The sequence below is a fragment of the Sparus aurata genome, chromosome 1, assembly GCF_900880675.1.
Source record: "Sparus aurata chromosome 1, fSpaAur1.1, whole genome shotgun sequence".
In the NCBI taxonomy this organism is placed as follows: Eukaryota; Metazoa; Chordata; class Actinopteri; order Spariformes; family Sparidae; genus Sparus; species Sparus aurata.
The window spans coordinates 15,832,267-15,858,238 of record NC_044187.1 but is presented as its reverse complement, the minus strand read 5'-3'; the positions used below and the strand labels follow the sequence as shown (position 1 = coordinate 15,858,238).

At 42.8% G+C, this 25,972-nt stretch overlaps 1 protein-coding gene across 5 annotated transcripts; it reads right to left on the bottom strand.

The window, feature by feature from the left end:
• On the bottom strand, window positions 1–25,258 carry dkk2 (dickkopf WNT signaling pathway inhibitor 2). Of its 5 annotated transcripts, none has more exons than XM_030431953.1 (5): window positions 25,240–25,258; window positions 15,211–15,415; window positions 4,995–5,148; window positions 4,341–4,472; window positions 1–2,056 (listed from the first exon to the last, which is right to left on the bottom strand). In XM_030431953.1, exons 2-5 carry the CDS (start codon window positions 15,412–15,414, stop codon window positions 1,806–1,808), a joined length of 741 nt encoding a protein of 246 aa, XP_030287813.1. In that variant the 5' UTR covers window position 15,415; window positions 25,240–25,258; the 3' UTR covers window positions 1–1,805. The 5 variants fall into 5 exon arrangements, with proteins under 5 accessions (XP_030287813.1, XP_030287748.1, XP_030287956.1 ...); XM_030431888.1 differs by lacking the exon at window positions 25,240–25,258 and adding an exon at window positions 25,097–25,205; XM_030432096.1 differs by lacking the exon at window positions 25,240–25,258 and adding an exon at window positions 25,097–25,190 and having other exon boundaries at window positions 15,211–15,391.
• Window positions 25,259–25,972: the final 714 nt, after the last annotated feature.

Below are 25,972 nucleotides of genomic sequence, written 5' to 3'. Positions count from 1 at the left end.
TACAAAATACATTCTTTTATTCATTCATCATTGTAAATACACACACAAATCAATGCAAAGTATCAACACAAACAATATTTAGTGGGATATAAATCTTGACACCATTTACACACCATTTACACAAACTATTTTGGAAATTAATGTGCTTGTCTCTTCTTTTGTAATTCCCTTTTCTCGACGCATCCAGTCTGTAATATCACTCAAAGCTATCTACGCCTCTCCCTTTTGCCTACACTACTCCGAATCTATCCGAACTATCCCTCGTTACTCTTCTCACCTAGATCATTCTGCTGTTACGTTTTAAGATTCATATTTTTTTATTATATGTACATGATATACACTGATTCTTAAATACATTTTCATTGCTTCCGATCTATTTACAATATAAGAGCTTATTGATATTTTTAAATGGTTACAAAATATGTGTGGTTGATGCTCTAAAAAGAACATTAAAGCAAAAAAGAGGCAAATGTGATAATATATTGACTATAGGTAAAAAGCATTGCTTCACCTCCAGAACAGAACTCTATTGTGTTTCATGAGAAGAAAAGAATGCAGTCGTGTCTGAAAAAACAGGAAAATAAACGGGGCCGAGCGCCAGCACACAAAAATGTTTCGATTCAAACGCCGACTCTCTTTGATCCTCTTTAGGCTTATGGAGCTTTTTTTGCAACTCTAATCAATCTCCTCGCGTCTCGATTCCTACTGGCTTTGCAAATGGAAAAAAAAAAAACTGCACTCCCCATCGGATCCTTGAATCCCGTTCATGTGATTGGAAAAGCAGAACCATTCTCTGTCTGGTATCGGAACCACTAAGTCTGCCGCGGAACACTACCTCCGCGCACACAGTTTTTAACCCACACGGTTGTATCACAATGGACTGCAGCTGTATCTGACAGATCAAACGAGGTTTCCACTGCGGACACAATACATTATCTCTCTTCTTGTGGCTAGAAATCGGGGGCGAGGAGCTAATGTCCCAGATGAAACTCATCACTCTGATGTAAATGTTCTTGCATTCTTTGGTTTAAGAGTACCGTGCGTCACATTGAAGTCTCAGGATGCTGTTGGAGCGCTGGAGTAAAGCTCTGGTGTAAACAGTGTACGCAATTAGTTCCCTCGTACGATATGACTGGTATTTGGTGGGTCTGGACGCAGATCATGTTGTAAATGTCTTGCATAGCGACAGCTGAATTCTTCAAGACTTAAAGACAAACAACATGTAAAAGGGGAGACATTGAAATTTGACAAAACAGACAGAACATCAGATTCAGTAATGAAACACAGGATATCCCACGTCTTATCTTCGACACTGGAGTTTGGTAAAGATTGTGCTGCGCAGTAAAAATATGGCTTGTCTGTAAATGGTCTACTCGTCTTATTAATATTATAAGTTGAAGCTTGATGGAAGACTGCTACATCTGTCGTCTCCATTACAAAATTGTCCACACCTATCAGCATCAACTGGCTAACTCCGTGGCTCCCTGAATGTCATGAGAATGTGTCAAAAGTTTGTCCATGAGCTCACTGATCTCACAAACCCATGAGGTGCGTGTAATGCTTGTGTGTGTGACGGTGCGTGTTTGTATGTGGGTTCAGGGATGGACCACTCACAGCAAACACATTAAAGCAATCCCATTTGCTCTCGGCTTGCCGAATAGCGAGCTTGAACCCACACAGTCTGTTCTGTCTCTTGTTAGTCTCTGTCTTTTACTCCTTTCAATGCAGCCACAACCCATCCCTTCAAAAACTTTCCCTGGCAGATAGACACAGAGGCCTCTACGGCGATAGCAGCTGCCTCCGCTTCAGATCTTCTGGCACATGTGGAGCCTGGACTTGGACGAGGAGGTGGCGTCTTTCCACACCTTGCAGGAAAGGCCCTTGGCACAGTCGCAGCGCTGGAAGATTTCCAAGCCGTGAGAGCCTTTCTTCCTCTGCTTGGTGCACACCTCTCCCTGCTGCAGCACTGGCTTGCAGATTTTGGTCCAGAAATGGCGGGCGCAGCAGTAGCCCTCCGAGCAATCGGATGAACGCAGGCAAGGGTCGCCCTCGTGACCTAAAAGATGAAGACAAGAAACAGTACTGATCAGTCTTGAACCAGCAGACCAGCCCAGTCGCCAGGATAAAATGTTAGCAGTTAGTGTCTGCGAACCGCTGATACATTGAAAATGTCATAGGCTACGTACTGTATTCATATTTCACAAAATGTGTAACATCACATTCACATTACATATTAACTACCTGACTTTTAATATCAGGACGTGGAGGGTACAGTGGTGGACCACGGTGAAACCAGGGGAAATATTTGGTGTTCCAACATCTCTAAACGTGTCACTACTGGATATTTTTAAGGAGACCTCGGGACAGTTTCCAACTGTGTTTGTGGCAACAAAAGACAGATATTTTTGACGGTAAGTCAAGCCGTATGCAGCCGTATTTGCGGTCACAGAAACCTGATATTTTGGACAGCAAGTCACAGTGTGGTGAACCCTAACTGAGTGTTTTTAAACAAGACACCAGGACAGTTCCCAGCAGTGTTTGTGGCAACCAAAACAGGTATTTGAAGCCAAGACATGAAGTTTTTCTAAACACTAACCAAGTGGTTTTTGTGCCTATATCCAACCCACTCATAAGCATGACATTGTGACAAGAGAAACATTTAACATTGGACCTAAACAAGTGTATAGTTTCAACATGAAGACACTTGAAGAAAGCTTTAACGTATCTGCCGTTTTCTGCTGAAATGCACTTTGCCATCATTTATTCTGGCTGCTTTGAGCAGACGACAAATCTCCACACAGTATATGAAGTTGGCATATAGAAAGAAAAGAAAAAAGTTCTTCATCAAGAGCTGCGTGAAATCATAACCATCCAGTATCTTGGAGCTATGCTGCTCCGGTTAAATAAAGCAACGGAAGTGTATCATTATTGCTCATTAAGCTGTTATGTTTTCCATACGGAGAGGTTTATGCAACCCTTTCTTCACGTTTCAGTTCAGATTGGATTATGTGTGGTCACGTCAGAGACAAAGGAAACGCATCGAGCTTTCAGCGTAAATCAAGCAAACAAGTGCTTATTCTGTTTATTAACCATATCATCCCATCTGGTCTGGCTCTGATATTTTGGCAGCGTTACTCTAATGAATGCATATTTAGTACAATTTAGTCATGCAGGTTTTTTTTTATATTTTAAATGTGTGTCACCTCGTGCCAAAAGCTGCTTCACTGTTCATGCAGTCATCCTTTATCGCAGATGAAACCACACTTTGCTGATTAGTTATTTCAATAAGAGGTCCCAACCATCAGCGCGATGGACCGCCGGTTAACTGCGTGAACTGATTCTTTGGCTGGAGTTTTTCCTCAAGCAGCGACTTGCGTAAAGGCCATTATAATGTAATAATGTTTAAGGAGAGGGAGCAAGTGGAGCACAAATAAAAGTAAATGGCCGTATTTATAGCAACTTTAAGCACTGCTGCCATTTTCACATTGATTCTAGCGTGGCAGCTGCTGTCTTGAGGGTGCATTTAGAGTTGAGTAATTTAACTGTCTCATTAAACGTATTGCTTTATGGATGGGCCCTTGCGTTAACTTAAATAAGGTGACATGAACACTGAGCAGGGGGCTCCAAGAGTTATTAGCTATAATTGTGCCAAACCTGCATTCTGTGGTTTACACTTGCGTGTAGTGCGATGTGTGCTGTCAATGAAAGTGTTTGTGCGGCTTTATGTAGGTGCAGAAAACAGCAGGGGCATTGTGGTTTTCTTATGCTCCCCATGCTGTGCTTCGGGCTCTCAGACACTGACATATGAGCAGAGAGGGGTAATTATCAACATAGTTTGTGGACTGGCGTCACCCATGAACTCTGTAGGACACACAGACAGCCAACAACTGAAAGACTCAGCCACTCAGACCAGAGCCAGTGAGGACAAGGGCAGAAAAAAAATAAGAGTGAATATTTAGACATAGCAGGTTTTCCATGTTTTACAGTAGACATGTTTTGCTTTTTTCTTTTTTATCCTTTTCTTCATTTGTTTTATATTGGATCTGTTTTATATTGTTGGCAGTGCTGGGTCAGGCATGTGTGAGCTGACCAATCAGAGGAGTTTTCGTGAGGAGGGCTTTAAAGAAACAGGAGCTAAAAAGGGAGCAGCAGACAGAGGGGGAATACAGTATACTGCTGCAGCGCCCGACATGGTGAGAAAAACGATGTGTGTTTTAAGCACTAAAGCGTGTAAACCTATTCTAGTAGTAACTAAAACTAAAACGATGAACCTGAAAATGAGCATGAGCATAATACGTCTCCTTTAAACAAAACAGCAGAGCTACACAATCAGATCTTACCTTTGAGAGAATGCTTAGCGTGTGCCTTCCCAGTCTTCCGCCAGCTTTGCTCTTTGGTGGAGAGTTTGTTGTGCTCATCTAAAGCTGATATGTGAGGTGAGAGCACACTCTCAGAGATGGGGATACAAATATCTGCGGACAGAAAGAAGAAACAGACTTATAAAACATGGCATAAAGCAATACCAACCCTGCTCACTTTGTCAAGAAAGTACAGAACAGATTGTTCAGACTGATGGCAAACTTGGCTGGTTCAAAGATCAGATAGTAGCTTGTTTTATTGAGGCTTTTGGAACAGTTAACTGCAGCTTTAAAGGCATGTGAACTTATATATGTGTAGGTCAGCTATGGCAAAGATAAGCTGTTTATTAATGAGGAAGACCTTTTTCGAATGTGACCAGTGATTCCTAACCTCTGGGCATCATTTAAATACGGCTCAACTCCAGTTTAGGATTCTGTCTGAAAGCATGTGTTCAACATTATTTAAATGTGTTGGCTCCTTCGCTGCATCTCTGGGCTACATACTGTGGTACAGTTTGTTCAGTGACCTGGAACAAGTCACTTTTTCCAGAACATCTGCATAAGACAAGAAATCTAATTTTTCAGTCGAACCCCGCAGCCACGATATAACTGAAGCCGACGTGCACCAGGACGTACAGTTACTGCAGCGGTTCCCAGGGCAGCACATGGCATCTCGGTGGCAGCGCTTCTTCCTCCTGCGGCAGGTGAGGCAGCGCGAGGGGGCCTGCTGAGGGCTGTGGCAGTAGCTTCCCACGCTGCACTCCTTATCGTTGCTGCATGGATACACCTGCTGAGGAAACAGATGCATTTTACTCAACCTGCGAGAACATTTACCGGATTCATAAATTATCCTACGTTGCACAAGCGCGTTTATCTTTTAAAAAAAGAGCACAATTTCAGTGATAACGATCAACAGCTCTTGCCAAGTAAAACCTGTAAACCAGGGGTTACCCCTCTCAGGAATGTGCGGCGCCTGACACTTGACTGCATTATTACGTGACAGGCGCAGGTTTGTCGATAAGAATCAAGGATATGCAGCGTTGGTGCCAATGTGGTTGCTTTACAGTGCCGAGCGTGAGCAGGTCTTAAAGAAAAGCTTTGTGACTAACGGGAGATTGTTGCCTTCGATATGCAACCATAATTTATTGGTGTCAGGGTGATTTAACAATATGAAAAACAGACACACGTGGGAGTAAATGTAACTTATTCCCTTAATTATCGCTCAGAATGGGACGTATCAGGAGGCCGCTTTCTGGAAAGTCACGGACTGGCTTGGTGGACACGGCTCTGACATAGTCACATTGATCCAAACAAACGTCAAACATCCCATGTCGTAAAGAGATCTCTTTTTACAGCAACGTCTCGAAATTGTGTAATGTCCTCCCAGATTCATTACATTTAAAACATCAGCTATGTCCGCAAAAGCTCTACCAGTTGCAAGTTGTTAAAGAGAGGGAGCATGGTGGAGTTCGTTGGTCACAACTCACAACCCAGCAAACCCCTACTTATCGGGACCAAACACGAAAACTGCATTCCTTCTAAGTGCATTCCGAGCACCACGGTTTGCAAAATTAAAATTGCAGAAGTTAACAAGCAACATAAAAACCCTTGTTATGTTCAGGTTTGAGGTCTTCGGACCAGCCCAACTGAAACAGGGCCGTGGCGTGTCCAGACCTCCTTCTTATAAGGTAGAATATATAACTTTCTTTAGCAAAAATAAAAAAAACTGAAAGTCTTCTTGTTGGGCAATGTTTGGTTTTCACTTAACAATAACTCAAAATAAACAATTTGTGTTCTAATGTTCACAAAAACCGGCGTCAAAAACATATGGCTCCATCACTTTGTTTCTCAGCCTTTAAAAAAGTTACACAATGCACCTTTAAACGGCCGTGCAAAATTTATGTTGGAACAAAAGCTGGGCCTGAGGTAGACTCAACTAACGCCAAACTCAACTGCAGTTCATCTTGGTAGAAAACTGCACATTTTCTTTAACAGCAGTGCACTTTGTCAATGAGGCACTCAGTCCAAAAATATATGTAATGATTATTACAGCTATTTTATGTGTATTTGTGTGCACTTGATTTGCATCTGGTTAGACGCTAACTGCATTTCGTTGTCTCTGTACTTGGACTGTGTACAATGACAATAAAGTTGAATCTAATCTAATCTAATCTAATCTAATCAGCACAACACATATATGCATGTAAATGAACCCCACTGTTTCGAGAGAGGAATACTGAAGGGAAACCAGGTGTTTTTATTTTAAACTCTAATTTTTCTTAGTTCCTGTAAGAGTCACTTTATATGTAATTAAAGATTTCCTGCCCGGTTTCTCATTGTTTACAGTTTGAGAATTACAACTTTATTTGTTTCATGAGAGGCACATTGCTTTTTAAGTTTTAAAAACGTAACAATGGGTATTTTCGGACATCAAAACCAAATGTCATTCACCCCTCGCTGTACTGACGCGGTGGCAGGGGTCTTGGCAGAACGTGGAGATCTAAAGCGTTTGTAAATGAAGCCAAACGTCTCTGCGAGGCCAGATACCATTGGGGGTAAGTAGGAAAATATGTTGCTTGTTTGTTTTGGGTGAACTGACTACAAGTTGTGGTCCCTCTGCACCCAATTTTAGTGGACAACATGTTGTAGGGATTAACATGTCTCTCACTGGTGTGGTCATTTCTTTTTTTCCAGATTCCAGACAATAGAGCTATTAGAGTTTCCAAACCAAGAAAAACCACTTCAATTTCTCTCCATGTCTCTCAGTGTTCAGAGGCTTAATGAGTCTACAGACATAATGAGGGGCGATTACTGTAGCTAATCATACTCCTTTGTAGGCAATTTGGCGTTGTTTTTGCTTTCGTATTTCTTTGTTTTTACACAGAAAGATTGAGATATATTCTGTTGTCCGGCAGATTTGAGTCTTTCTTTCCCATACCTGCGCTTAAAGTGAAAAAACGCCACCTTAACAAACACAACATCCACCGTCCGTATCAGTGAGAAGTACAATTTCCATAACAAGTGTGAGCGCCAATGGGAGGTTTTACTGGAACAGCTATCTTGATCTAATTCCTTACACATGCAAATCCTGTTAGACTTGGAGCAGGAGCAAAGGAGTTTTTGACACAAATTGTATCACAAATCAGATGAACTCTTCAGACAACTGGAATAATGTTGCACATTTGTACTCATCAAAGAGAGAGGTACATTTCGAGCAGCTGCGAGGAAGCGTCAGTACTGTGGCGCGAGTCCACATCCGTCGGGCGAGACACAACAACAGGTCAGGCCACTGTGTTCCTCCGATTCCTGCACATCTTTATCTTATTTTGAGCCTTTCGGTTTGATTTCAAGGTTTTGTTATTCGAGCGGATGGACTGTGTTGTCAAGACATTCTCGCAACACAACACCTATTCAAGTATGTAGATCTGGAAAACGTCGCAGGATATGGATCCTGACTGTGTAAATTACGTCCAGTGTTGACTGACATTGGAACAACATGTTTGGCTGGCACACACTACCACCGGCACCACAACCACATTGAGCTGGCACCGCACTGACAGATCTGATTTAGTGTGGCTTACCACTGACAAACATGGAGCAATAAACATGAGAACGAACAAGGAAGAGATTTCAATCAGAGTTAAATCATTATAGCCACAATAAATAGCAAAAACTTCATTTGGGGGTACGAAGGTCAGCTGAGCGGGGGGCTGCCATGTCTGCGAGAGCAGGCGAACATGAGAGTGTACGCCACATGTTAAAATCAACTCTTCGACAAATATCAGTATTTCAGCACATTTAGCAGTTGTTGCTTGACGTGCCTCAGAAAGCGAACAAGATTAGACTCGTTGGACGGGCGCCATAGTGACTTTCTCAGGCTGGAAACACATGGAGGCAATGATACAGGCACAGAAAAATGAGCAGGAATATTAAATGGAATGCTCATTAATCATTATGACAGATCCCCGTAAAGCAGATGCTTAATGTGTTGATGAAAGTAACAAAGCCCCAAAAAGTTTGATGGATTGTAACTTTTCCTTAATTACTACTGTGTTAAGAATTGTTCTCAGGACATTCAGAGGCTTTACTTTGAAAAAGAGACGCTCCGCTCGGAAGATGAATAATGACTTCTGTGGTTCCGGGGGAACTTTCTTAAATCTGAGAAAATAACCCTGGTGATTCCATATGGGTTATCTTTTCTGAATGAAGAAACAATTGAAAACATACGTTAAAAAAAAATGGATGTTTGACAGGAAGGAAGGGCCTTAAATACATAGATGCAATCCAAGTTGCATAATGGGAAAAGTAGGAGTCAAGATTTCGATCATTCCTTTCCTCTCTCTTGCAAGCCACAAACTTGGTCGACATGAAATCTGACATCCTCTTTCATACAGAGACATTTAAAAAGTGATTATGGATTATGGAAGATTATAAATGTAGGATTATTCGCACACTGCTTAATTTAATGTCTTGATGTAATTTGCTGATTATTTGTTTCTTCTATGTGAAACTTTTTATGCTGCTGTCTTGGCCAGGAATTGTCTTGGCTTCCTTGTAAATGTTGAAGAGATTCTGAAACATCAACGAAAAAAATAAAAACAACAATCATCTTACAGGGTTAGACTGACATTGTGTCCTTCTTGCAGAGAGTTAGATAAGTAAATTGACACCGCTCTTATTTTTGTGCATCCCATATGGAACGAGAGTACAGGGGTAGTTAACCTAGCTTAGCATAAAGACTGGAAGAAGGTTGGGAGAGCTAGCCTGGCTCTCTCTCTTCGATCGAAGTTCAATAATTAACGTCATGTTTCACCTCTGTTTAATCTGTGAGTACTCATGTAAAAACAACACTTTCTAGTTGTAGAGGGAGTTAAATGGTGTAGCTGTTTGTTGACGGTGGAGCGTTTCGACACAGAAAGTGATAACCTGTTTGAGAGTGAATGTTCATCCTTGACCGACGCTCGCTGAGAAAGACTGTTCAGAATCAAGTCCGGATTGTATTTGGCAGACTATTGTTTCCAGTGTCAAAAATGAACCTTCAGCCTCGTCTGGCTCGGAGGCTCAGTTTTTTGTTTTCGAGTAAACATCGCCCTGGACTTTTGGTTTTGTCACAGCTGAGGAGAGAAATATGCTGAAAATATGTTCTGAGGAGAAGTCCAAGAAAGTTCAGCAGGAGGATATTTTTTTTTTTCCCTGACATGAAAAATGTGCAGTTATCTTAATATGAGGACAAATGGACTTGGCCACGTGCAGTCGTACTTCATACTACCTGCTCTGATTCCTATCTGTCTTTCTGGCCAGCAGGCTTGGATCGATTACAGTGCATACTGCATATGGAGGGAGGGAGTGGAAAGGAGTAAAAAAAAGCCGGGGCTCACCTCTTCCATCACGGCTCGAGACAGCCCTTTGAAACCCAATGATACGAGGCTGACCCTCAAATCAGGGCCGATAATCTCGCCTTATCTTGTCATGTTTTAAAATGCCTCATTCACAAACTTCTGAGGCCCGGCGCTACATTTGGGATGCATCTCATTCATCTCGCATCTATTTTTTTTCGCTGCCGCTCCCTTATTTTTCCCTAGATGGCCTTCACACATAAAAGCACAGCCTTGGATCCTGCGCAGGAAGTGGGCTCAAAATTGTGTCTCTTGGTATGCTGGTGAGACGATAAAGGAAGAGACAGACAGAGCCATAAGGGAAGCCCCCGGCCCTGTCTCGTGCTGCTCTCGTGCTGGTTAAGCGCCGCGGCTTTGAAGAGGAACCTCGAGTGTGCGGGAGCAACAATCTACAAGGGATTTACTGCAGGATATACAGGGCTTTGAACCCTCCCCCCTGGTCTTTGGGTCCCTTATTTACCTCTCTCTAGTCATTCCAAAGTGCTGATATAATTCGATGGAAGCGCCCTGTAATGCTTAAAAATAACAAAAAGGAATGTCTGCTCTGTTTGGTTTGAGTCTGAGGGTTTAAACATACTGAGACTGTGAGGGACGCTCAACCTGTTTTGCTTTATTAATGTTTTCTTTGAACCCTCTCATTAACATACATAATGTGTGCACACACTGTAGAAAATCTTTTTACAGCAATCAACCCATCGTTTCTCATTAACTTAAAGCAACATTAAGTAACTTTTTTTTACCTTTAAACAACAGCCGCAACATCATGTTGATGGTTCAGTGTATTGTAACAGGGTGAATGGTGTCTCTGTCTCAGCCACTCTGCCTCCCTATCACTTGTTTCTGCACTGTGTTACTGCGGTGAGAGCTCCTACATTATGTGTTTCAGACCGGGGATTTGTAATGTAACTGTGGGGGCGGCACCAATTCATACAAAATGCCAATTTCTACATATTTTTGCTTTAATTAAACTTTCTGTTGTTTCTGTTGTTTTATTTATGTTCATACCATGAACTAAACATTGGTTCTTATAAGTTTTTAAAGAAGCATGACAAACATATTTGCAGACATCCCAGCATGCATTGTTTGAGACTCTCGTGGGACCCTTTTTGTTTAAGTTTGAAGAATACATAAATGATGGAGACGTGCTGCATGTCTCTCAAACTTTGTTTTCACATGAAACATTGCAAACCATGATGAAGGTCACTGTGAACTCCCCCTTCTACACTTTTATAATACTTACTGGGAGCAGTTTCACATATCCTCTTTGCACTAATGATGGAACAAAGCAGCTCCAAGAGGAGCAGCTGCAGCTGGTGCTCGTGTGAAATGAGGAACCGATTCTCCAAATTGAGAAAATGTGTGACTGAACAGACGTTGATCTGACTTAATGTTTTAAGGGTACTGATTAAGCTTCAGCGGTTAAATGATTAGTCGTCACCTTTGAAATTAACTGTCAACTATTTTAATAATTGACAAACCGGTTTGAGTAAGAAGTAAAAATTATCTGATTCTTACTTCCTAAATGTGAATATTTTCTGGTTTCTTTACTCCTCTGTGACAGTAAACTGAATATATTGGGGTTGTGAACACAAAAAGACATTTGAGGACGTCGTTTTGGGCTTTAGGAAACAATGATCGCTGTTTTTCATCGCTTTCAGACATTTTGTAGACCAAAGCACTAGTTCGTTTAACTAACTTTACAATTGGCTTCACATAAAAAGAAGACTTCAGGAAAGGCTCTGAACTAGTTAACTTACACATCCAAGGCACCAGTTAAAGGTGGAGCAACCCCAAATCATTGACAGTGTAAAATGAGTAGCCCTTCCATTGTTTTCATCTGAGACAAAAGCACAGAAATCTCTGCTGAAGCTCCAGTACAGGACTCCTTCACGTGCACACATCCTGAGCTCCGTGTCGTGATTGCACTTGACCTTCAGAGATCAGGCTCGTAACCTGAAACTGTGAATGGCGTTAATGAGTGGCAGGGGCCTTACGGAGTCAAATAAACGATGTCACTGAATAAACAAACTTCATATGCCCTGAAAGCACAGACAGCCAGTATCAGATAACATAGGGATGGCTGCGCACAAGTCGCTCATACAGACCACGTCTTCAAACACGGCTTTGGCGTCTTTCATCACTCAAAACACATGTGTTTATGGCCGCGTCCCTTTGAGTGCTACGATTCCAAAGTCTCCAAACACGGGACCCTCCTTAAGTTAAGTATACATTCCGAGTTGGTCTTATTCATTGGACGCAAAGGGAGGCACGCAGCCGGCGCGCACGACTGCTCTCTTCAAATACTATCAGAAGGAGAGAGGGGGAAAGCGCTTGATGGTGAACTAGGATGCGTGCTGCTCTAAAAGGTGTAATCCTGTGGAATGAGAGATGCATGGGTCTCCTCTCTCATTCACAGGTCCAATTGCAGTGAAGAAGGTTTTCACTGGTGGCCCCTAATGGCTCCAGTGCAGGGACCTCACAGCACCCGAGGGACCCACAGGCTGGAGAGGCCACGGGACGGGAAGACTGAAGCACTAACAAGCACTCACACCTCTCACTGCCTTTTCTCTCTCTTTCTCAGCTCATTAGGATCACCGAACAGTCATTTTAGGTTACAGGGGGGGTCGAGACGGAGAGGGAGAGAGAGAGAGAAAAGGACGTGGCTCTGCTTTTTATAGGCCGAGCTTGTTAAAGTAAACTCTGCGTTGGATGAGATAAAGCTGAGGCTGACTGACCGCCGGCTGGCGTTTTGCAGACACGTACTGCATGAATGCCGCCACGCTGTCGGTTCCCTTGTGGGATCAGAGGTTGCAGTGGCAAGCACTTCCCGGCCCGTGCTATCTGACTCTGTTGGTTCCCTTCCAAGGAGGCAACAGTGCCACCCACGAGCGGCCGGCTGTCAAGGTCTGAGAGGGCGTACGTTTTGGTTTTGTCGGTTTGGCCGAGCGATCACCAGAACCCGACCCTGCTCTTGTGTGTGATTAATGTCACCCTTATCGCCAAACGTTGTCAGCAGCTACAGGAAATAAAAACACATTAAGCTGTCAAGTGCTTCCTCCAACCAAAGGGTTTGTGAGCAGCCTTCCTAAACTGATGGATAAAACACCAAATTACGCTCTCGTTTCCTGCTGCGGAGGCTCGTCTCCGCGGGGTGGCTGGACCCTCTCCCTCGATAATTTGCCACATGTGAAAGTGAGCCGGTCGGGGCGATTGCTGGGGAAGTTCCTTGTAATTTTCGGAGACAATTTTCAGGTCTCCAAAGAGCCGCCTCACGGCATGTCAAAATGCTGCCTCTTCTTGTGTTTGACAGTTAAAAAAAAAAAAAAAAAAGCAACGGTGAATCACTGAGATTCTCTCTCGCATTACGCCGCCAAGCTCGCACATCCTGAACACCGCTGCGAGTCCCCCAGAGGTGTGAACATCTGCCAACTATTCCTCACCAATTGTAACAAACTCAGCAGCGTGACAGCTTGACCATAAATCTGCTTGTATCGGCACCAAGGTTTTCCCATAATGCACGCGGCCAGGGGGAGAAATTTGAGCTGATTTTCCAAACTCACACCCAAACCTTAATCAGCAGTAATTCACTTCACAAACGCAGACGGGGCATGAAAATATCTCGGGGTGCCTACCGTGAGCCACGCTGGACAGAAAAAAAACACCTCATTAATGTGCTGTTTTATGATTAACACGTCCAAAAGTGTTGCACTCCGTGATGCTTCGTATACGCCACACGTTGCTGCTGCAGCCTCATGAAGAGGCAGACTTGTTATCTTTGATTTATTTTGCTCATAAACGACCACTTTACGATGAGACGCAGAAGGTCAGCGCAGTTTGCTTGCCAGCGTCAAGCCGCATGTCTGGCCAAGGCTGAGCTGCGGCTGTTACTTTACAACTCTGGAAAACCTCCTGGCAGCCAGAACACACACAAACATGTATATATACCCCTGTCATAGCCGTCTTCATTTGGACACACCATGACATTTTACTTTTGTTACAAGCAGAATGGCACAGACACACACACATTCTGTCCCCCCTCCCCTTTGGTCGACCCGTCCAAACCGCTCAACATTATTGCAATGGCAAAGATGTAAGCAGGCGTTCAAATTGAGGTCTGGCAGGGGTTGCTTGAGGTTGGATCTCCACACTCCGCAGAGGAGAGAGTGAGCGAGTGGCTTTTCCATAATTTCTCCTGTCTGAGCTGGATGTCAGAGCGCTGCCCTCAGCACCGCTGCGCGCTTCACCGATATCCACCGCTATCACCGCTGCAAGTCATATTGCAGACAGCCAAACAACAGGCCAAATGTTGACACGAGCGGGCGTTAAATCTAGAGCGAGAAACGGCATCAAGGAAAGAAGAGCATTCTGCTGTTTTTGGTGGGATGATGTGCAGACTGGCTGCTGTGGAGGGGGGAGGGAGGTGACGGAGATGTGGCAGTGCCATCTGCTGCTCAGAAAGATCAGCAGCTCTGAGCTCAACATGATCTCGTGTTCGATTAAATATTAAAGGTGCACTATGTGGTTGCGGGGAAGACATTTTAATCCGAAGAGAAAAATTCTTCATTGATTTTAAGGCTGAACAGACTGATCTTAAAGGACAACACAATTTCATACTGTTCTACTTTGGCAATGTTTGGCGGACCCTGCCACCTTTGTACCTTCAACCATCAATCTTCCAAAAAAAAGTAAGATAAAATTTCCTCTGACAAGAAATTATTTTGCATTCAAGAAGTTCACCTTCCCACAGTAAATGCACAGCTGAAACTCCTCACTTGATCAAAACTAACTCGTAATCTTCACCACTTTTTATGTTTTATGCCAAATCTTGAACATTTTTCCGCTCCCACTGTTTCCCCTCAAACTACAGCTGATAGCACTCCGTGGAAACAGCAGGAATTGATAACTCTTTGAGTGGGTATTAAGTGGTCGGTAAGAGTATCCCTCAGAGGCCCCACAGTAAGAATCTCATAATCCCAGCAAGCGTCTGGACCACTTTAATGACACTAAGACCCAGACAGAAAATTACCCCAAGTGTTAACTTTTTCTCACATATCTGGCATTGATGATTTACTGTGGAAGTGCGCTGCTGCAGCCGACTGTGGCGTCAGGTCTGCGAGGCAATTAGGGTTTATGAGGGGTCCAATCCCTGCAATTTCCAATAACGATTCACACGTGAGTGAGCGGGCGGATTTCTCACTTGTACACCTCGAGATACTCCACAGTTTTGGAGACGTGCCCGCACAATTACGCACGCTTATCTTGATCGACGGCACACATCATATATTTTCGATTTTATTTATTTTCAGTCGTTGTGGTTATTAGAATTAGTTAACACGTCGTTTCGAATCGTTTTACAACCCTTTAAAATAAATGGGGCTCTGACCCGTAAAACCAATTTAAAGCTGTGCGTAAATGTGCGTAAAATAAGCCCTCAGACAATTCAGTGAATTAATTACCTGCGTAAGGATGTTATATTTCTTGGTGACTCCGCTGTGGGCGGTGGTGGAGCGGTTCGTGGCGGGTGTAGGTGTCTCTTCCGACAGAACAGGCTTGATGGAGTTCGCCTTTGGGCGCGCCTCTGATACCTGGGATGTCCCCGTCTTCAGCGTAGCGACGAGAAACATCACAGCACAGCATCTATTCCAAGTTGAGAGGAGCATCCTTGAGAACAAAAAAAGAAAGAAAAAAAAAATACTACAAAACGCACACACAAAAAAAAACCTAAAATAACCTTTAACACTGTGCCGCAGAAATCAGGTTTCTCAATGGGAAGTGTGCGCCCTGTCAGTGTCCATGCGTCACGCTTGCCCGGCTGCAATAAAGAGGAGCGATGAGGCCAAGTTTGTGTTCCAGAAAATCAGATATTCAGAGGAACGAGTGCCATCGACACAGATATGTGAACAAGCCAAGCGAGGACGCGAATCTGTTAAAAAAAAAAAAAAGAAAAAAAAGAAAAGAAATGAAAACGGTGCTGATGCTCTGAGCGACTGAGAGAAAGTTGACAAGAGGTCTCCACTCTGTCTCCGTCTGGCTGTGAGTGCGCGCTCGCTCCTGCAGCCGGGGTGTTTTATGATCTCGGATACTTTCTTTTTATAGGATTCTAATGAGTTTGCTTCCTCCGCCCCTATTCACCACTGACAAAGAATGAAACTGATCTGTGTGCGGCACTGCAGCCTCGCGCATTGTCGTCTCGACACCGGCACCAGGAGCCCCGTTGGGAGTAAGCTATAAAATTATACACTGTGTGTTTTAACTGGTCGCTTGACCCTTTTTTTTTTTTTTTTTTTTTTTTTACTGCGAGGCGGTCGGCCGCGTAGGAAATGCTGATTAAAAAAAAAGACGAAGAAGAAAAAGAAAACGTCAGGCTGCTTTACAGAGGGTTTTGTAGGTAACGTGGAATATTTTCCACGATCACGAGAATGGATGTGTTGCTTCTAGGAAAAGGGTTACCTGTGTGCGTAAAAATGTAAAACCTTGAAAATATTTCACCCCGAGCCCATCTCAACCACACCTATCTGAGGTTTTGTCACTGAGATGATGTCCTGACCATTTAACCAGCATTCCGGAATAACTTAGAATAAAAACGCTATCTGATAACCATTGTTTCCCCTCTGTGGGAAAGACATCCCTCATGATGTAAAGGAATGTCAATGGTGATAAAGTTAGTGATAATAGAGACTCCTTTGTTTGAATCTCGGAGCCATGAATCAGGATTACTTATATTCATGTTGGTTAGATAACACGCGTGGAGGCACAATGAGCTCTTTCAGCTTCAGGCAGGTAAAGCCGGTGATTCTGGAGGACTGATGCGTTCAGTTCTGTCTGGAGACAATTCATCTCTGTGACATCATCACGTTTTAAAAAACTTTTTTGGGGAAATGTGTGCCTTTAATTCAGTGAGGGAAAGTAACGGAGTACATTTACTCAAGCGCAGTTCTGATGTACTTGTACTTCACTGGAGTATTTCCATTGTTTGCTACTTTATACTTCTACTCCACAAGGCAAATATTACTCACTGTACTTTTTTACTCCACTACATTTATTTCACAATTTTGCAGATTACATGCTGCATCAGAGCCGGAGCAGCTCATTTTTAACTTAATTGATTTTCTTATCAGCAAGTAGAAATAATAACAATAAATGTTTTTCAATGTTTTAAATACTAAAGTACATGTATTACCAGAATAATACTTTTGATACTTAAAGACTGTTACAACTGTATTATTTGCACAGTACCACTTTACTTTTTACAACACTGGATAGGTATTATAAACTGTCATTGAATGTAGCTAAGTACATTTACTCAAGTAATGTATAAGTGATGTAACTTTGCTTTATGTATTTGTACTTTACTTGAGTATTTCCAATTTTTTTGCTACTCTATACTTCCGCTCCTCAATGATTTAGAGGCTTTTTTCTCATTACATTTATTCGATAACTTCAACTACTAGTTACTTTGCAGGTTACATGCTGCATCAGAGTCAAAGTGAAGCATTTTTTTATTACATTTCTTTTCAACAGTAATCAGGAAAAACTAAAAAACAAAACACAAATTCTGATCAGAGAAATGCTAAATATTAGACCTGATAATCAATCAGGTAATCGGTCAATCCATGGTACCAGTAAACACTACATTCATTCATACATACATACATTCATACATACATACATACATACATGTACACTTTAGTAAATGTGTTGCCAAAAAGTTTAATTTAACTTAAAGACTTTTGCTTAAGTTCTATTCATATGAGTGATTTTTACTAAAATAATATTTTAACACAATATCTTTACTTTTACTCAAGTACCCCTCCACGATACAACACCGGGCACTATTTCAGACAGAGAACAGAAACATGCATAAAAGCATCTTTTCTGAGCATCAACGCCATAAAATGGAAAACATGATGCACACATAGTAACAGCAGCACATTTAAATCAAGCACAAAGGCCATCTTATCAATGTAAAAAAAAACCAAGCCAGTCAACAAAACCATCTTTCCCACAATCGCTCTGTGACTCTCCGCCTAATAATTCTTTAGTCTTCACACAAGCTGGGACTTCCTATTCAAGCCTGGAAGCTCGGCTGGGCTGGGATGAAACCAGTATACCGGTAAAGGCTTCTGACCTCAAAAGCGATCCATCACAGGCTCCAATTCAAAGTGTCAAGTTCTTTTGTTGGGGACAATGGACAACCAACTAAACCGGGGAGTGGGAGGAAGTATTGGACTTGTTTGATGTAACTGTAGATGCTTAAGAGGTGATACTATTTTAGCCACCTTTGTCACCCGAGTCCACAGTGATTTACCTTGAAAGACTGTCACCAGACAGTTGCTTGTTTCGCAGAAATATGTTTTTTTAAAGAAATGTAGAGTGAGAAGTGTAAAAGGAAAAGTTAACTGCTGGATATTAAAGGTGCAATATACAAGATTTTACTGTAAACTCAACACAAACAGCATATCACCAGAATAAACTGCAAACTGCTGCTAACTATAGCTAACTTTAGCTAATTAGCTCAGTTAGCTGTGCAGCTAGCAGTGGAGCTCGGAGGACTGTGCGAGTGTTGGTGTCTAGCGCAGGAGCTAGCTTGTTAGCATGCAACACAATACAGAGACCTCATAATATCAAAGCTGTGTTTTTTTCACCTTATGTTGATAAATGTCAGTAAATTTTTGACTATTTTCAACTAAAATTCCTACATATTGCACCTTTAAATTTTGGTACTTCAGCAGAAATGACCCTCACTGCCATCGTGAGGGTTTCATTCGTGTTTTCTGTCAGCCAAACAAAAACAAATGCCTCACAGCAAACACTTTGATTTATTCCATAAACGCAGCGTGATGCCCAGCTGGGTTTCTGTCTGCTTCCAATGCTGCTGATTAAACAGCTGAAAAGACCTGGAAGAGAGGGTGAAAGTGGTTCAAACTGAACCAGATGACCAGAGCAAAGAGGGATCGTGGCTGGTTTGGAGAATCTACGGCATCTCAAACGCATTAATCACTTTAATAAATTCAAGCAGAAAAAAAAAGGGGGGGGAGACAGTTAAAATGACATATTGCTGAGGGCCTGAAGGACAGAGAAGCTGCATGCTGATGCTCTGGTGCTGATAAGTGTGGAGATGTCCGGAGGAACCACAGCAGATGAGATGTGACAGGCATGAGTAACAGATGATAAAGTACACCGATGGAGGGAAGGTGATGTGAATGTTTTGGACAGTGAAGCCTCCAGAAGAAGGTTAAACATGTGGTGACTCTGCGCAGAAGTTTTTTGGGATCGTGGTGCGAGTTTGCCACCGCTGCTTGGTCACTTTTGACACAGAGCTTTGAGGACGTCACCAATTAGTGTCTTTAAAAAAAAAAAAAGGAGTGAGGAAACGGGCTCAGTTTCTTCCCAGCTTGGCAAAATACAGAGCAGAGCACCTGGGCCAAGATCTGTGATTGTTTCCCTGGCTCACACAGTTGGAAAGAGTTTACCGTGGGATTGTCTTGTGTTCTGACGTGCTATCATCACCCTGCACGGTAATCACATTTTGACCGCTATTTTCGCGGCGTTAATGCTCTGACGACGCGGCCGTTGCCGAGTCTCAGATGTTCACAAAATCCAAACCATCTGTGAAATAATATCTGAGAGACGTATCAATATCAGTTCACCTGACAACGGAGTAAGCAAAGCACTGCTGATGTGCGGTCTGTTTTGGAGGGGAAGATTAAAGACGTATCATGGCAGGTAGACTCCCTTGACGCCAGACTGGATAACTCTGGCATCACCGGCAGGTGAATCATAACTGGGAAATGCCTCCTCCAGTGGAATAATAATAATAATGTTCATGCTCGTAGAGACAGTCATGAAACAGGTGGTCATCTGCCAGGCGCCACACTCTCAATCTTTGGCTAACATGGCTGAATGTTTAGGGCCAGTAGCTTGAATGCAGTTTCAGTAACCGATCAGAGCCAGACTGGTCTTAGATAGGTGATTTGGAGACGGCGCAAGAACTTATTGCGTAAAGATATAAACTGATTTACTTTAATAATATCAGCTCCATTAAGCATTTTAACAACTTTGAGCTTATTGTTTTGGTCATATAGCCTACAGCTTAAAAAACCAAAACATGTAGTTATTTTACCTCATCATAACAGCTATGAAATCCCTTCAAGCGCACACTGTCTTGTAATAGCGAGAATGGTTCTGTTAACCCCACGAATGCCCCAAACGCTCTTTCAACGAGTGACTCGGGTTAGCAGGTATGATAGTTAGCTGTGCAGCCGGCTGACCCTGCCAAGTTTTCGACCACAAGTGGGGAAGGCAGGCCAGGAGAAGCAGAGAAAAAGCAAGCAAGAGGGCCGGAGAGGAGAAAATCTTCGACTGGCTTTTAGTTGTTGGATCGGAGCTCTGTGAAAATATCCATGAAGGCTGTGAATACAACAATAGACCTACGTGAAGTCATCCGTTGCAAACTGATCAAACAGTGTGCAAAATCTGGTTTTGTTGAAATAAACCAATCCGTATAAACTAAAAATTACACTTGTGAACGTTTTGGGTCATGTTGATTCTCTAGGTTTACGCTGTCCGCAGTGATCTTCCTCCAAACTGTTTGTCTCTTGCGTTGACATTTATTGGGCGATCTATCAGCTCTCCATCTAAAAACAAAGACAAAAGTTGCTCAGCTTGAGAAAATGGGTATCTAAGTTCCCTTGGTCCTTGTTCCCCAGCTCAGTATTCTGTTACCCAACATTAACCCTCCTGCTGGGTTGAATAATCCTAACCCTTACATCTGTGGAACACAGGTCCCTAGGAGAGCACATATGTATAAAGTGGGGAACATAGAGTCTTAAAGTGATTTTTATTTTGTTAGTCGAGCCACTATTAGGCAAACAGGCAATTTGAAGCATTTACATAACAAAATAAAAGATGGAAATGCATTACAACAACTAAAAGAACCTACATGATATTTATTGAACTCAAAGAGGTGTGTCTTTACGCACCTTATCATATAATATCTGTGCATACGCGACTTCACATTGTGTGATATGTGATAGAGAATGTGTTAAATGTCCAAACTGAATAATATAACACAGAGAGCAGCAGTCTGTAGACACAACAGCTTGCCTCCCGTGTGAAGTCCCAGATTCAGATTACAGTTATTGGATTGGGGTTAAAGTGATTGTGGCTTGATCCTTTCATGAAACCGAAGACAGTGTAAACCAGTTTCGCTGTGGCACACTGGGACTGGTTCTTATTAATGGATCACACAGTCCAAGAGGGGTTTCACCCTCCTGGTTGACCACCCGCAGCCACGCATCGGCACAACACATCAGTCAGCCCACCCTGAGTCTGCCTTTGATTCGGGGTTGTTCAGAAACGTGGGTGTTTATGTTCTGTGCAGAATACGGGGTTCCCCACAGTTGAGACCCGGCAACATGTCTGTAAATCACGCCGTTAGTGCGGTGGAGCTCAGTGAACGGCTGTCTCGCTGACTTTGATGTGACTCACACAGAACATGCATATGGACTACACCCAACGCTGGATGATAAACAAATGATCCAAGAGACCGTCTCTCCCTGCTTTCAGTACATCACTACCTCCGCGGTCTGCAGATGTGAGCTGGCGGCCCGATGACGCGGCTCATACAGCAGGTGGCTAACCATCAGAGCGACCGGCCAAGAGGAGGCAGGTCGGGTTCCAGGAAAAAAAGCCTTGCGGACGTCACAAGAAAAACACATTCGTTGGGAGTTGTTTGGATTTCAATGCAGATGACTGTTCTTATTTTTTGTTACCGGAAAGTTTCAGGATGACACTGATGATTGATTATAATGAAATATCTTCTCATTGAGAGCTGATTCCAAACAGGATATTTTTTTTTTTGCTTATTTCATTGATTAGAGATAAGAACCATCAACCGCAGAGATGAGTAAATACTTTATTTGGACAGATTCCTTAAAAAAACAAACATTTGCAGTCTTTTCAACTCTTTCCAGATAAGCTAAAAAGCATCCTGTGCATATGTTTATCATAAAGCTTTCTGATACAACAGTCCCAAAGATCTAGACGTTCTGGGCCAAAGAATCCTGTTTAAACTCGACTGTACGAGGAGACAAACACTTGCGGTTTGCAGAGATGAATAATTCTTCTCACTGATCCATCCCTGTTTAAACACCGGTAATCTTATCTTAAAGGGTCAATCTTTTTAAGTCTCAAAATAATACTCACATGCCCACATGGACACTGAAGCATCTGGACTTTGTAATCATTCAAACAGAGACAGTATGTTCCTAAGTCACTTCCAGTGGGAGGGATAAAGAACGAAACGCGCGCACACACACACACACACACACACACACACACACACCTTGTTCTGTCTGCTAATGTCTTCTTAAAACAGCATTATGTAACTTTTTTACCTTAAAAAAAACAGCCTAACAACCACTTTGATGTTGATTACAGAGTCTTACAGGGTGAACGGTGTCTCAGGCTCAGCCACTCTGGCATCCCATCACTTGTTTCTGCATTATGTAACTTCAGTGAGGGGGCAGGATCACAGCGTTACATACATGTTCATGTCAACATACAAGTTTTAAACACATGATATTGTTACGATGTCATGAGTTTTGTTTGTAGTCAGCACCCACATTATGTCTGACAAACTGTTACAGGCCTCGGATTTGTATTAACGACAGTGGTGTGCACCAAATTGCACAAAATGCACGTTGCTTTAACATCAAGGTTCAAAATTTTTCCAAGGAACAGTTCACCCAAACCCTAAAATAACTGAAAAACGACTGGGGAAAAAAGCAAAGAATTGCTTTGTACAGCTCGTCCAGCATAATCCAAGTCTCTAAAAGCCCAGAGATCCTAAATTTGATCTGAAAAGATGCGATTTACACCTTCAGTACGTGGTTGAAATTGTGCACCCACTTCAGGCTGGATGCGGCCTAATGCTTTTAGCAGCCACAGTGAAGCATTGGTCGGCTGCCATCCCGAAGCATCAGATTTTGAAGAGTTGGGAGTGAGACTCAAAAATCAATTTTTCTAACAAATAGGTCCTCCAAGTGAACACTGAAACAAGAACAGCAACAAGTTGCCTGCACAAAGGGAGATTATAAATAAAATGGCAAGAAAGGCAGCCGAAAAGAAACCACGCATGCACAACTTACACTAATTATATGAATTAAGCCTGAGAAAGAAGCACAATTAGCCCGTTTGCTTTTGAATGTGGAAACCACCAAAACATTAAGGGTTTTAAAGATTATTAGCAGAATAAATATATACACAGGGTACATCAAAAGTAATTGAGTGTTTTCTTTACATTTGTAATCTCAGAGACACAAGAACCGTTCAAAGTGCTGAATTATATCAACTGCACTTGGGCAGAGGTAGTTATTTTGTCATTAGAGTGGTATCAAGTCTGATTAGGTAATCTCTGCCATATGTGTGTTTTCATTAATCAATGAATGAAGGTCGTTTGTAAGATAAAACCCAGCATATACAGGAGAGTACCAGCTCTTGATGCTCACTCCTGTGACTAAAGTAGTTTTGATTCAGTGGAACTGGAGCCACTGAATAACTTCCTCTCAAATCAAATGATTCATTGTTCCAGCAATCTACGCATAGCCGCTCTGATCTGCATCATTAACAACATCACTTTAATCAAAAGCCCAACACCGTTTTCATAACTTTCATTGACCGCACATTCCACGAAGATGAACCGGAGGTTGCAGCGGGCCGTCGGCACGGCTCTGTTTAAAAGAGGACATGTCGCTTGGCAGATAATTGTTCCTCTCCTCTCATTTCCCAGTAAGATGGATTAGGCCATTTCCGAAAGAGTCCACTCTTCAGTTGGAGACATGAATGCGCCCTGTTTCTGCCTTTAACTGACTCAGATTATTTAATCGATAACAGTGACCCTTCTCTGGCAGAATGCTGACCACATGAAAGCACGCAGGGTTCTGGTTAATCAGGCCGTTCCTGCCTCTAAATCAAACGATGCCCTCTCCGCCTCGGGGCCGCGTGACGTGGCGACACACAGAGGCGCACTGTCACTGCTGCCCCTGTTATTTCAAGTCTCCTTTAAAGATGCGGCCGCCTGGCCTCCTGAAGTTTCACTACAGACAATTGATATGAGGGAAAAAGGCAGCTTTGACATTCCACCATCATGTCTCATGGACTAACGCAAAGTATCATACAGAAGACATCAGAGCAAAAGGGTATCACAGAGAACAATAGCACGCATACATCCTCGGCTTTTGTATATTCTTTAACAGCAAGGCCACGGCGATGTTACATCGGCGGAGGAGGAGGGAGTAAATATAGTTGTCTATGCTGAGGTTGACATGTTTGAAAAGAAAATTTCAGCCTGTGGTTCGGACGAACATGAATAACAGGCACCAGGTACACATTGAGCAGAGCAGCACGCAGCGGGGCCAGAGTCTGGCAGCTTGCGGCCGACTCCCCACATGAGATTTATGACGTGCCTGACCGCTGTAGGCTATAAATACCATGTTCTCATGATAAACTGTGATTTTCCAAATATTCCACTGAATCAATATGGTAAACCAGAAAATTAGATAATACCATTTGTGGGATTTTTTAATAGCATACTTAGAGCCCGGCGCTACGTGGATAGCACCATGCAGCGCAGGGTGCTGAGATTCCCATGAGGAGTGTTGATTAGTTTTGACAGTAATAGTGTTTTAATTGAAGCCAGCCCCGGCCAGATGCATGTGAGCCCGGTGGTATACATGCTATGTCTGGCTCAGGCAATGAACAGGGCGAGTTTACCCTAAAGTGCTGCTTAAAAATGTCTGCGGTGATTACAAAATTGTGCAATTTTTGGCCAGCGACTCGCAGACCTGTCTGTGCGCTAACAGTGTTTTCAGGTACTGTAGCCACCAGCTGCATCAGCAGAATTAACTCACTGTGTGCTGTGTAGGTGGAAAAGCTGTACACAGACTCGTTGTAGCCAGGTTTATACAGAATCTGAGCAGAGCAAGTCAGATCAGCAGGCATAATTTGAAGTTAAATTAAAGCTCCTATTTGTAAGGAAGTTGATAATGCTGACGCTTGAGGTGGCGGCTGACCCGACCCATTAGCCCCGGAATTTGATGAATCAGTTTTCTTACAAATGGAGTTTTAAGTGTAATTCTAAGACTTTACAGTCACCGGTTCAAAACTGAGATTGGTTCGGATTCTCGTAGATGTTTAACAAATTGTGTCATTTAGCGCCACAAGACCACAGAAAACATACTGGTGATATACGTCCATCAAGTGATATTACAAAATGTAAAACTGCAAAAAAAACAAAAAACAAGCAGCAGTGATCAGCAAAAATAACTTAAATAAACTCACTGAATGCTCCCTGGCTCGCATCAAACAGCAAATAAAGTTACAAGCGAATATACTCGTGCATTTAACAGTTAAAGATCAAGATTTTTTCATCAGGAACTAGTGAAGAGAGAATCAGAAATGACCTGCTGGGTGCCCATCCTCACCTCTCCTAAACCTTCCCGAAAGGGCGTCGTCACACCCTGATTGGCTGGGAGGGGGAGCGCTCCAAGCTGCTCTCGCTCATTAATCAAAAGCCAGTCTCTACACAGGTGATCTGAATCAACTGCAATCACTCCGGATAAAAACATAGCAAGTGCTACATAATGGGACAACTTATCACTGTCAGCCTTTGAGGTTAGCTTATTCTTTACTTGAAACTGTTGGAAGGTATACTGGATAATGAACAATTGGATGAGGGATTCAGAGGCATTTCAATTTAACACTGCAGATATTCATGCTCAAAACGCTTTTGAACCCTGACAGGTGATATATTCTCCTGGGAAAGTCACCCAACACTGCCACGTACTGTAATCGATGTCTGTGTGTGTTATTTGGGGCTCCTCAAGCTCTGAGTCTACTTCTTTGCTATAATCTGATTTCAGCTCTGCCCATCCTAAAAGGTTCTTCTTTGTTTTTCCTGCAAGCAGCTGTGGTGACATCATTTTCCTGTGATCGCTCGCTATCAGCGTTACTGCGTAGTACTGGATTAAATGACCGCCACACAATGCTCCATTGTCCCGAAACCTGTGATGTCGGTGCACAGGAGAGGCACGGAGGTGGACCTCTTTGTACATTTCAAGCGCAGGTTTCTATCAGTGTAATTCCCTCTCAGATCTTTTTTATCCCTGCACATTAGTGAACACCGACGCTGTAAACCTATGAAAGTCCAGGGTGTTC